Source organism: Garra rufa, chromosome 11 (assembly GCF_049309525.1).
Source record: "Garra rufa chromosome 11, GarRuf1.0, whole genome shotgun sequence".
In the NCBI taxonomy this organism is placed as follows: Eukaryota; Metazoa; Chordata; class Actinopteri; order Cypriniformes; family Cyprinidae; genus Garra; species Garra rufa.
Genome location: NC_133371.1, coordinates 50,105,030 through 50,119,186, shown reverse-complemented (window position 1 = coordinate 50,119,186; position 14,157 = coordinate 50,105,030). Strand labels below are relative to the sequence as shown.

The window sequence follows — 14,157 nt, the reverse complement described above, 5'->3', positions numbered from 1 at the left end:
ATATATATATATGAATATTTTAAAATAGATAATTGAACGTTTGAGCGTATATATTTTTAAGTATATTAATATGTTCTCAAGTTCACGTAATCTTAAAGGCGCCAAAATGGATGTTGCTTAAACAACTTCTTAAAATGTTTGCTTTAAAAATGTGCTAAATTATTCTCTATTCGTACTCGAACTATGAATATTTCCAGTAATAATGAAACATCTGCTTTCCTGTTCAGGTACAAATTTATAAGAGAGATTGTGATTTTCTCACGGACTGAGCAGACTGTGTCCTAAATCTAGTTAGTTTCCTAACTAGACAGCGGTTTTAGACATGTAGCATTTTTGAACCGATACTGCGCGTCCAAAAATGCTGTCTAGTTAGGGAGCTTACTAGGGTTTTGAGACACAGCCGTGCTATTTGCCTCAGCGTTCTACTGATTTGGAATTCTGGTAGTGATACAGTCAATTAGGAGAGCTAAACAAATGTGAATGACAGCCCGTTTCATAGCAGCACATCTGACTCTCACCATCAATGAACATTTTTGAATTAAACACAAGGTAGAGCTCTGCTTTATATTCGTGACTGGAGAATATTATAGTGCTTCTTACTAACATTCCTTTATGTGAAAATAATCATGTATTTTATTTTATTTTTTAATTCAAGCAAAGACAGCTTGCTAAACATAGAAACACACACACACGCACGCACACATTTGTGTTCCTCTTCAGTTTACATGATTGGAAACCGCAGTGCTCTTGTCCATATCTGCACTGCCAGAGGAGTAATAACGGAATATGAAATAGAGTAAGATGAAGTCCGAGCAGGGTTTTGCAGGGTTGGGAAGTCGGGATTGAGTTAAATTACTTTTCAGATCGTGTCCACCTCAATTTATTAGGGAAGCCCCGAGAGGCAATGCAGTCTTATTTACAAGGCAAAGAGACGGTTGAAAAGAGCAACAGATGTCTGGATTTTTCAAGCTCCTGTGAACAGCGTCTTGGCCTCATTTAGTGGCTTTAATGGATTTCGAAACACTAGAATTAATGTTGAAATACGTTATCAAAGAATATTTGTGGTAAACATTGAGTTCTTACAATATGATGACTGTCTTTTTGTGCAGTAGCCTATACACTGAAAAACAGCTATTGAGGTAATTCGAAGATTTGTGAGATAATTCGAAGATCTTTGGATATTAAACATGCCATTTGCCACAGCAGCTGTGTGGCTTTAAGTCTTTCTGTGATTCTTCCTACTTATCGGCGTACACCACTTAAAATGTCTCATTTGAATAATTAAAAGCTTCTCATCCTGTCTCAATAATGTTCAGAGGAAGTCTGTTAAATCCTTACTAGAGCAAGTGTTATGGGAATATTTGTAAAGAGAACAAATAGGAAGTGTGTCTGCATCATGTTATTTTAATATGTGATGCTCCCATCTCAGCGTACGTCTGTGTGCTGCCTTATCTTTTTTTCACCAGATGAAATGGACTGTTATTTAGTAATTAACAGACGGCTATGAAATCCTCTTAACAGTGATTGAGACTTGCATTTTCCCCGCTGACTTCTGCAATCTTTTATTCCAGAGTGATCGATTTGGACGGACGCTTGCATTAACGTGGGGAAAAAAATTAGCCTCTGGATTTCAATGCGAAGCTTTTAATGGAAGGATACTGTTACAGAAGAAATAATGGGCTGCGGTCAGCAGATGAATGTCATTATGCTGATAAAGCCAAGAAAATTAAACAACATACTTAATAAGAGAAAGGAACATCAATAGACTATTTTTTCCATACACCATCAAACAGATTCAATTTTGTTTTCCTTCTCATCCACCTATAAATACTCACACCAAGAGGACTAATCATGCAAGAAAATGTGAGCTCCAGAATGGACACCCCCACCAACATCTCCCTGGTGGGGTCCGGGGACGCCGTGTCCGAGTCCCTGGAGTATAAAACGGTATCTGTGTTCCTGGTGCTGCTGGTATGTGGCGTGGGCATAGTGGGAAACATCATGGTCGTGCTGGTGGTTCTTACCACGCGGCACATGCGTACACCCACCAACTGCTATCTGGTTAGCTTGGCCGTGGCAGACCTGATGGTCCTGGTGGCCGCGGGTCTGCCGAACATCTCAGAGAGCCTGATGGCCACCTGGGTGTACGGGCAGACTGGGTGCCTGGGCATCACCTACTTTCAGTATCTTGGTATTAATGCGTCCTCCTGTTCGATCACAGCCTTCACTGTGGAAAGGTAAGACCTAAAATGAAAGGAAGTAACATACAATTAAAATTAAAATTAGTTCACTCAAAAATGAAAATTCTGTTATTACTCACCTTCATGTCATTCCAATACCAATCTCCAATCTGAGGATGCCAAAAATTTTAAATATAGAGGAAATCGCCTTTAAAGTTGTTCAAATGAAGTTCTTAGCAATGCATATCACTAATCAAAAATTAAGTTTTGATATATTTACGTTAGGAACTTCACAAAATATTGTCATGGAACATGATCTGTACTTAATAACTTAATGATTTTTGGCATAAACGAAACGAAAAATTTATAATTTTGACTTATACAATGTGTTTTTGGCTATTGCTACAAATATACCTGTGCTACTTAAAACTGGTTTTGTGGTCCAGAGTCACAATTTTAATTTGTGTTCCAAAGATGAACAAAGGTCTTACGGGCTTGGAACGACATGAGGGTGAGTAATTAATGACAGAATTTTCATTTTTGGGTGATCTGTTCCTTTAAATGGCTTAGAGCTGGGCACCGAGTTTATAATAAAAAGACTGTATATATTATAATATGAAAATAAGTTTAAAAAAATTAAAAAAATCACAAAAGTTTGACTTAATTGGAAAGGTATTAAACTTGGGAAGCATTGTGGCATTTGCTATATGAAATCAAGTAATCTTTGATCATGTCTAAATATATATCCAAATGTAAAACCAATTATAAGTATTTACGTCTGAAAGTACTTTTATAAGCAACTAGGGAATACACAACACAATATCCATTGTTTTTCAACACGGAAGTAAACTTCTTGGCGAAACTTCCAGTTAATTAGCCTCTATAGAGGGTTTGCACTTTTGTCACGATTTGTTCAGAATTTAGATATTAGCCTAATATTTTACCTACCCGACCAGAAAGAACAAACACGAATGTTGTCGAAATTCTTGCTCTGAAAATCCTGGTTCAGTTTGGCCAACCACAAGCGCCTTTTGTTCCTCAGACAATTTTTTGCACTATTTTCCTTTATTTCTTATAACCTTTGGCAGTCTATATTACTCCAAATGTTTTTTTTTTTCCGGTCTGACTGATTAGTACAGCCCAAAACATGACAATAATTGACCATTTTCAGCAGCAATAATAAGCTAAATATGCAAGTTTCGTTCAGATCAGTGGCACTGTTTACGTTCAGTGCCGCCAATATGGCCGACTAATGATGCATCATGAAAACACACTATAGGGAAATGATGAAAAGAATAACAATGTGCATTAAATGATAGCACTACAAGCCAGTGTGTTCATAATTAAGATAATACATTAAAATAATATGGTAAGACACACCAATTTGCGCTATTAAGCAGCAAAACCAGCTGTTTTGTATAGCTAAAAATGGCTAAACGTGAATAAGAGGAAGCCAGACCCATAAAATTTACTTTATAGCTTGATTTTATTTCATACACCAGATGGCACCAATTTGCCCTACATCGGATTTTAACAGCTATATTTTATATTATTTGAAACTAGCATTAAATTTTGTTCTTGTAATATTTGTATTATTTTATATAGAAATAAATGGTGCTTTTAAAATACAAAATTTAAAAAGACGAATTGTTGCTGGAACGCAATATATAATCTAGACACTAATTTCATTAAAGAATTTATGCTTATAGTCTTGGCTCCATGTCTTTAATTAAGAAATACTAGGTTAAATATATTTAACTAAATAATAAACATAAATTTTTTTATTGTTTCACAGATACATCGCTATATGTCACCCAATGAGGGCTCAAACTGTCTGCACGGTATCCCGAGCTAAACGCATCATTGCTGGGGTGTGGGCTTTCACCTGTGTTTACTGTATGCTCTGGCTGTTCCTGGTGGACATCCAGGTGAACCCTGACGGTCGTGTTCAGTGCGGCTACCGCGTCTCTCGAGACCTCTATCTGCCTATTTACCTGATCGACTTCGCCATCTTCTACGTGATCCCGCTGCTTCTGGCCATCGCTCTTTACGGTCTCATCGCCCGAATCCTTTACCTGAATCCTCTGCCCCACCCACCGGACTCGGGTACCATAACCGCTCCCACTCTCAGGAGGAGCTGCAAAGAACCAATAGACGCCGGAAAAGCGGGTCGCCAGGGACGGCCAAAGAGCGCGCTTTCTTCCCGAAAACAGGTGCGTGTGTGTTTGTGTGTGTCAGGGAAGTTTGTGTTTAGACAATTAATTCCGCATTTTGATATCCACTGAGATTGCAGGCAAGGGCAAACGAGGGGCAGTTCTTCCCTCATGTACCGTACCTTATGATTATTATCTCACATTTGTTTTTTGAAAGGTCAGTTCTCTTTTTTATGAGAATAATGTTTCACTCTTCTAAATGTCAGTTTGTGAGGAGAGGACTGTCGATGTTTTATTGGTGGAGATTAAAATAGTGTTTAAAGTAGGCACATTTAATTGCCATAATTTAGATAATCAAGTCAACACTTTATTTAATTATTATTTAATATAATATTTCATTCGGTTGCATTTTAGTTTGTAAAAGCCAACTGCCTAGAATTTTGCATAGAAAGTAAGAAAATATTTATAAATACCTACACTCAGGGGCGCCGCTCGCAATTTTGGGCCCTATGACAAAATATGAGGTTGGGCCCCCCCTACCACACAAAAGCAGATCTCTGGGGGCCCCTAAAAGGCGTGGGCCCTTAGAATTGTCCTAACTTACCCCCCCTTAGCGGCGCCCCTGCCTACACTACCAGTCAAAAGTTTTTGAACAGTAGGTTTTTTAATGTTTTTTTTAAGAAGTCTCTTCTGCTCACCAAGCCTGCATTTATTTGATCCAAAGCAAACACAGTAAAATTCTGAAACATTTTTACTATTTAAAATAACTGTTTTCTTTTTAAATGTATTTTAAAATGTAATTTATTTCGGTAATTTTCTGTAAGTTTTTAGCATCATTACCCCAGTCACATGATCCTTCAGAAATCATTCTAATATTCTGATTTGCTGCTCAAAAACATTTATTATTATTTTTATGTTGAAAACAGCTGAGTAGAATAAAAAAAAATATTCTGACTCCAAGCTTTTGAATGGTATAGTGTATAATGTTACAAAAGCTTTTTATTTCAGATAAATGCTGATCTTTGAATCTGTCTATTTATCAAGGAATCCTGAAAGTTTTGATCACAAAAATAATTTACATTTTAAAATATACTCAAATAGAAAATAATTATTTTAAATATAAAGATATTTTACAATTTTACTGTTTTTGCTGTATTTTGGATCAAATAAATCCAAATGCACGCAACAACTAACACTGCACAAGCCTTGGTGTCTGATTCATGAACAAATCACTCCTAGGCACAGATTCTTTTGATTGATGATTCAGTCAAAAGAATTCACAGCTTTGAATCAGAGTCACTCATTTAGGTGCCATTATATAGTCCACAGTCATTTTTTTGGCTATGTCTGATTCCTAAATGTTACCTTATTTATCTACTTGCTGTTTATATGACATTGCATAATTAAACACGCAGACTTTTAAATAGTGAATGAGCTCCAGCTGTACTTTACATAAGAAAAAGTCTGTTTGGGTGACATGTTGGAACCATTACCAAATCTTTTTACTGCTAGCGTCAAAGTGATAGTAATTTGTACTAAATGTTTCCTAAATGTAGTCATTTTTGTCTGGAGTTTCTATATAAAGCACAATAATATCTGCACACCTTCATTTGTGCAAATAAACACATATATGGATGCAGACCAAACATCTGAGCTCATTATTTATCATGTGAAAGTGTACTTAATGGCAGTATATCATCATAAAACGAGATCATCAGGATCTATCTCATCAGAAGAGAGGCATTAGGGACCATCAGAGTACTGTTTGGGTCTACATTACCGTCACTGCATCAGCCACAGCTGTGTTGTGACTGTGGAATAACAGACTCTGTGATAGATCATAGACATTAGAGGTATGATCTATGCAGGCAGTGAGAACACAAAAGGCATTTAGTCATACAAAGACCAAGAATTTTGAGTATTAGTAAGTTAAAGGAGAAGTTCAATTCCAGAATATGTCATCCAAGATGTTCATGTCGTTCTTTCTTCAGTCGAAAAGAAATAAAGGAAATAAAGGAAAAACATTTCAGGATTTTTCTGAAGTTGTGGACTTCAATGGTGGCCAATGGTTTGAAGGTCCAAACTGTTTCAATGCAGCTTCAAAAGGCTTTAAAGTTTACACAAGCCCAGCCAAGGAATAAGGGTCTTACACAGTTAATTGATCAGCCATTTTCTAAAAAAAAAATGTAAATCTATATTCTTTTAACCACAATTGCTTGTCCTACACCAGCCCTGACCTCACGCATTACCTAATCATGTTGGAAAGGTCACGCGTGGCGTAGGCGGAAGTACTGACCCAGTGTTTACAAAAGCGAACGTGCAAAGAAAGTCAATCGCCCTTTACATAAAAAAAGGTAAAACAGTGACGTTTGATGATTTTCAAGATGGGGGAGAAAAGGAAAATACCTATTTGAACCGATGTACACAGACGAAGAACTAACTACGCATGACCCTTCCAACCATGATTGCATACTTTGTGAAGAAGCGCATGCATATCGCATAGTCAGTGCAATTGAAGCAATTCATTCTCTTTTTTTCACAATATAAGACTCTTATTCCTCAGCTGGGATCGTGTAGAGCCATTTGAAGCTGCAGTGAAACTGCAATTCAGACCTTCAACCTGTTGGTCACCATAGAAGTCCACTATATTGAGAAAAATCCTGGAATGTTTTCCTCAGAAAACATAATTTCTTCACGACTGAAGAAAGAAAGAAAGACATAAACATCTTGGAAGACATGGGGTTAAGTAAATTATCAGGAAATGTTTACTCTGGAAGTGAACTTCTCTTTAATAACCCTACCAGATAAACTTAGTAGTTCTGAGACTTTAATGATAGTTCAGTGATATAGATCTAATGAATTTAATGACAGACTCAGAGCGTTTAAACAGGTGAGAGCGGGTAATATCAGGAAATTCAGACCATTCAGTGACCTTACATGCACGTGTCCCTGCGTTTACGATGAGTGCACTTATGTGTGTGCGGAGATGCTCACGTTCGCCCCAGATCAAAATCTTGAAGATTCAAGAGTGCCCCACTTGAGCGGAACATTTGCATAATATGATTTGTGATGTTCACTCAAGTATGCTTAATACTCCTGGAGATTATGCTCTTTGAGGTTATAAGAGCGGCTCCCTTTCTTCCACTTTTGTACCTCGGTTACGGCGCACCTCCAGCTCTTTGATCACTTCATCTGCAAATTTCATAAAGTTCAATACTATTGAAGATGGCTGTGCTACCGCAGTGGTTGAGTGAAGTTATCTCTCCCATGAATCTGATAAAGTCATCACTACAGTAGAGGCTCCCCTTTATTTAACCTAATCATGAGTAGCAGCCGGCTTTGTTTGTGCTGTGTTAAGACCTTGTTTTCCATTGATAAGCAATCACAATAACCAGATATTTCAAATGCATATTCAAATTGTCACTGCCAGTCATGCAGTCATTATCTCCTGCTTTGTTAATTAAAGGAGCTCCTCCCAGCCTCACACGGCTTCAATTAGATGCTTTGTTGTGCAGACAATTTTGTCATTATTATTGAAGGTCTCCGTCACCGCTTGTCTATCTCTAGCGTGAGACAATGAATACGCTCCAACCCCATAGGAGTCCCTGTGAATGTTAATGGGACGAATTTTAGTATGTATTTGTCGCTTGAAATGAGTGAGGACACACTAGGGAGGACGGCTTTGTTTTCTTTGACAGACAAAACATGCTGTGGATATATTCCACCCTTCTCAGAGGGGTTCAGCAGTGTTTGCCTGTGAACCCTCACCAGGGACACAAAGATGATGTTTGACTGATGTTTGATGGAAGATGTTTGAGCACATCTTGTCTTGTTGTCTCTCCACCACTCCCTTTGTTTATATGCCATGGACTACCTTATTTGTTTTAATGCAACAGTAATGTAAAATGCAATTGTTTCCTTATGAGATCCAGACAAGGATGATTTTTTCCTAAAAAAATCGAACATAGATTGACAAAATTGTTAAAGTGACCTATGATGGTTTTGAACACGTTTTAAAGAGTTGAAAATTATCAAAGCGCAGTCAGCCACCATTTTCCAGTAAATACAGTCATACAGGATCATACAAAATGCATGTTATTTTTTACTTAGTACTGACCTGAAAAAGATATTTCACACAATAGACATTTACATATAGTTCACAAGGGAAAATAATAGCTACATTTATTTTAATAAAATGACTCTGTTCAAAAGTTTGCATTCATTTGATTCTTAACGCTGTGATGTTGCCTGAATGATCCACAGCTGTTTTTTTTAGTTTAGTGATAGTCGTTCATGAGTCCATTTGTTCTGAACAGTTAAACTGCCCACTGTTCTTCAGAAAAGTCCTTCAGGTCCCAAAAATTCTTTGGTTTTTCAGAATTTTTGTGTATATGAGCCCTTTCTAACAATGACTGTATATTTTGAGATTTATCTTTTTACACTAAGGGTCTCATATGCAACTATTACAGAAGGTTCAAATGCTCACTGATGCTCCTGAAGGAAAAACAATGCATTAAAAGCCAAGGATGTAAACTTTTGAACAGAATGTGTTTTGTTCATTTAGTACTGCCCTTCAGAAGCTACAGAATCATGTTCCCCACAAGACAAAATAAGTTGAATTTACCCTGATCTTCAAATTGGGAAAGTTCACCCCCAGCTCTTAATGCATTGTTTTTCAATCTGAAGCATCAGTGAGCGTTTGAACCTTCTGTAATAGTTGCATGAGTTGCTCAGTTGTCCTCAGTGTAAAAAGATGAATCGTGAAATCATACAGTCATTGTTGGAAACCACAGAATTTGTGGGACCTGAAGGATTTTTCTGAAGAACAGCGGGCAGTTTAACTGTTAAGGACAAACAAGGAACTCACAGCTAACTTTCACAAAAAAAAAAAAAAAAAAAAAAAAAAAACACACACAAACGCAAACAGCGGTGGATCATTTAGGTAACAACACAGTATATCAAGTGTATGTAAACTTTTGAACAGGGTCATTTTTATGAATGTAACTATTATTCTCTCTTCTGGACTATATGTAAATGTCTTCTATGTGAAATATCTTATTCAGGTCAGTAATAAATAAAAATAACATGCATTTTGTATGATCCCTCTTATTTTGGTAAAATAATTAATAATTTGCAGATTCTGCAAGGTGTGTGTTAACTTTTGACTGCAACTGTATGTGTTAATGAATTTATATTTACATTACAGCTAATTTAAGCTTTTAGCCCAATATTTAAATTTAAAGCTGGTTTTTCTGTCCTGAAAACATAACATTTATTTAAAAAATGCATAAATATATTTCTTTCTGATGCATAAAAAACACCTGTGATGACAGCCGTGATGACAAAGCTGAATCTAAATTGAAGTCATTGAAAGCCAATGGGGTCCAAAACAAGACCTAGTTGAATTTCATAGTATATGCTATCAGCCTTCTCTTTCTGCACAAGAAAATGAAGTTCTTTTTATCTGTTGCTGTTTATAAATGCACACAGCCTGTCAAAAGTCAGGATTTATGTTGCTATATGAACATTGTGACATCGTTAAAAGAAAATATTCAAAAGACGAAGGTTAAACTGGCACATGAACATCTGTTCACACTGCTAATGGCATGAACACAACTTGTTAAAATATAGTACAATATGTGACCACGAGGAACATGCTTGCTGTTATTGTCAGAAATACTTAGAAATAGAAGTCTTCTGAATTCATATGAAAGCTTTGAGTGATCAGAAGGTAGTACTTTTATAATTTCTTACCTTTTCAGGTCACTAAGATGCTTGCAGTGGTGGTAGTGCTCTTCGCCCTGCTGTGGATGCCATATAGGACCCTGGTTCTCATTAACTCCTTCGTGAGCACGCCATACCTGGATGCCTGGTTCCTGCTCTTCTGCAGAATCTGCATTTACGCTAACAGTGCGATCAACCCTGTCGTTTATAACCTGATGTCCCAGAAGTTTCGCTCGGCCTTCCGTGGGCTGTACCGCTGCCGTAGGGAAGACGTGCACCAGCGGACGCTCTCCATGCTCCAGAGCGGATACAGCCTTGGAAGGGACCCCCGACTTTGCAGCAACACCAATGGCACACCTAAGAAAACCGTTTCAGTCACTCCTGAGCTGAAACCAAACAAAGGTATGGAGAACAACAAGGAAAATATGGACAAGCTAAATAGTGATGGCGTAAAAAATGAGATTGAGCCAAACTTCAAGAAAAACGCAGTTGAAAACTGCAACATTGATGAATTGAGAAGCTCAGCTAACAAGGAGATGCCTACAGTGGAGAACGTGGACATGAGCAAGATTAATGATAATGGGATAATAATGGAGGAAAGCGATAATACCGCTCAGGATATTATCGCTGACATGAGCAACACAGAGCAGACACAACTAGCCGAAGGTGAATTCAAATCTACTCTGGGGGAAGCAGAACAGAATGACACAAAGTTAAATCACAGCATTGTATAGATCACTCCACTGCATACTGTATATATTTCATTCATCGCTAGAGCCTTGTTGTTCATTTTAAATCCAGATCTTGGAATTCAAAACTTGTATTTACTAGCAGGCGTCATCCACACTCTTTAGGGGAGGTGGCAAGACTGGAGCCACTCTCTCCTCATAATTTACAAGTGGAACCCTTTGGCTGTCAGCACCAGCATCACATGCATCTTAGTGCTAGAGCTTCAGCTAGGGCTGACTGATTTGTTACAAATATTATTTTGAAGGAACATTTAACATCTCATATTGCTGCTGCTTAAACATGTAGACTAAAATGACACTGAAACAGCGCCCATGAAAAAAAAAACTAATCACAAATTAGTCTTAAAGGGATAGTTCACCCAAAAAGGAAAATTCTGTCATTAATTACTCAGCCTCATTTCGTTCCAAACCCTTTAAAACAATACTGAACGTGCTTCGAAGACTGAAGATGAAGATAATAAATTGTTGATTAAAGTTTTTTTTTTTCTTTGCACTCAATAAGTATTCTTGTAGCTTCGTAAAATTACGGTTGAACCACTGATGTCACATGGACTATTTTATCAATGTCCTTTCTACCTTTCTGGGTCATAAAATGTTTCAGTTGCATCCCTGACTTGATGTCTATGCAGGGTCAGAAAGCTCTCGGATTTCATCAAAAATATTAATTTGTGTTCTGAAGATGAATGAAGGTCTTACGGATTTGGAAAACAACAAAAGGATGAGTAATTAATAACAGAATCTTCATCTTTTGGTAAACTAACCCTGGTATGGTAAATACAGTGGGGAATAATTATTTGATCCCCTGCTGATTTTGTACGTTTGCCCACTGACAAAGAAATTATTAGTCTATAATTTTAATGGTAGGTTTATTTGATCAGTGAAAGTCAGAATAACAACAAGAAAAAATCCTGAAAAAACACATTTCAGAAAAGTTATAAATTGATTTGCATTTTAATGAGTGAAATAAGGATTTGACCCCTTCGTAAAACATGACTTAGTACTTGGTGGCAAAACCCTTGTTGGCAATCACGGAGGTCAGACTTTCTTGTAGTTGGCCAACAGATTTGCCCACATCTCAGGAAGGTTTTTTTCCCACTCCTCTTTGCAGATCCTCTCCAAGTCATTAAGGTTTTGAGTCTGACATTTGAAAACTCAAAGCTTTAGCTCCCTCCACAGATTTTCTTTGGGATTTAGGTCTGGAGACTGGCGAGGCCACTCCAGGACATTAATGTGCTTCTTCTTGAGCCACTCCTTTGTTGCCTTGGCCATGTGTTTTGGGTCATTGTCATGCTGGAATGCCAATCCACAACCCATTTTCAATGAGGGAAGGAGGTTCACACCCAAGATTTGATGGTGCATGGCCCCATCCATTGTCCCTTTGATGCAGTGCAGTTGTCCTGTCCCCTTAGCAGAAAAACACCCCAAAGCATAATGTTTCCACCTCCATGTTTGACGGTGAGGATGGTGTTCTTAGGGGGCATTGGTAGCATTTCTCCTCTTCCAAACATGCCGAGTTGAGTTGATACCAAAGAGCTTGATTTTGGTTTAAATGTTTATTGGCAAACTTCATGTGCATGTGTACATGTGCTTTCTTGAGCAGAGGGACCTTGCGGGTGCTGCAGGATTTCAGTCCTTCATGGCATGGTCGGTTACTAATTGTTTTCTTGGTGACTATGGTTCCAGCTGCCTTGAGATCATTGACAAGATCCTCCCGTGTAGTTCTGGGCTGATTCCTCACCGTTTTCATGATCATTGAAAATCCATGAGGTGAGATCTTACATGGAGCCCCAGACCGAGGGAGATTGACAGTTATTTTGAGTTTCTTCCATTTGTGAATAAGCGCACCAACTGTTGTCACCTTCTCACCAAGCTGCTTGGCAATAGTCTTATAGCCCATTCCAGCCTTGTGTAGGTCTACACTCTTGTCCCTGACAGCCTTGGACAGCTCTTTGGTCTTGGCCATGGTGCAGAGTTTGGAATCTGACTGATTCTGTGGTAGTAACCATTGTAGTAAGTAACAAACTGAGATCAGGAGCACTCCCTTTAGGAGAGTGCTCTAATCTCAGCTTGTTACCTGTATATAGATACCTGGGACCCAGAAATCTTGCTGATTGATAAGGGAACAAATACTTATTTCACTCTTTAAAATGCAAATTAATTTATAACTTTTTTGAAATGTGTTTTCCTGGATTTTTCTCATTGTTAAAATAAACCTACCATTACAATTATAGACTGATCATTTCAGCAGGGGATCAAATAATTATTTCCCCCACTGTAATAGCCTACACAGCCTTTAAAATCTGAACAAATTTTAAAACAGGTATCATATACACTTGCCGACTTTTGTAAATGGTTACAGAGGAAAAACTAGGCATCATACACTGAATAGCTGTGGATCACACACCACCAGACTTTCAAGACATTTTGACAAAAACAACAGAAACTGAACAGGCACGTAGAAACATACGCCTCATTGCTAGGAGAAGCATGACAAATGAAAACAATATGTGTTCTAAAATCAGCTAAAAATATCAAACGTTTGGCATCCTCTGACGGAACTATGACTGACTCAGACTACATGTCAGAGCAAAAATCTGGGAAATAAATAATGTAGTATATTCCAGTGAGTCCAAACTTTTGCTTAAAGGGATAGTTCCCTCAAAAGTCATTTTGACTCACCCTCATGTTGTTCCAAATCTGTATGACTTTCTTCTGTGCAACACAAAAGAAGATGTTTTGAAGAATGTTTCAGTTTTAATCTGTACAATGAAAGTCAGTGGGGTCCAAAACAAAATTGGGCTCAGTTGAATTTCATAGTATAGAGAGAAAAAAAAACCTGCTTTCAAATTACAGTGGTGGCCAAAAGTATTAGAACATTAGTATTTTCACCAGCTAAAAAATGGTTTTAAGTCAGTTATTTTTATCTTTTGCTGTAGGAAATATCAGTTTACATTTCCAAACATTAATTTTGCCATTAACTGTAATAATCCAGAGAGTTTTATGTTTGCACAAGGAGTTTGACAGCAGTCAATGCTCCACACAGGAATCTGATCTCATCGTCATCCAGTCTGTCTAATTACATGAAAAAACAGAACAAACTAAGACTAAATCCAGAAGAACTGTGGCAGCGTCTCCAAGATGCTTCAAGAAACCAACCTGCAAAGCTACAGTATTGTTAAAAGTTTTAGGCACCTGTGTAAAAAATGTGTTATCAAATATCTTCTATTAACTAAATTAAATCAACATTTGGTGTGACCATCCTTTATGTTTAAAGCAGCTTTTACCTTAGGTGCACTTGTTTTTCAGGCAGTTTTGCAGATAGGTTTCTTAAAGCATCTTGGAGACGTTGCC

General features: G+C 37.6%; 1 protein-coding gene across 1 annotated transcript; it reads left to right on the top strand.

Moving 5' to 3' along the window:
• The first annotated feature begins 1,851 nt into the window (after positions 1-1,851).
• LOC141345853 (thyrotropin-releasing hormone receptor-like) lies at positions 1,852-11,289 on the top strand. Its single transcript, XM_073850774.1, has 3 exons — positions 1,852-2,237; positions 3,976-4,393; positions 10,096-11,289. Exons 1-3 carry the CDS (start codon positions 1,852-1,854, stop codon positions 10,789-10,791), a joined length of 1,500 nt encoding a protein of 499 aa, XP_073706875.1. The 3' UTR covers positions 10,792-11,289.
• The last annotated feature ends 2,868 nt before the right edge of the window (positions 11,290-14,157 follow it).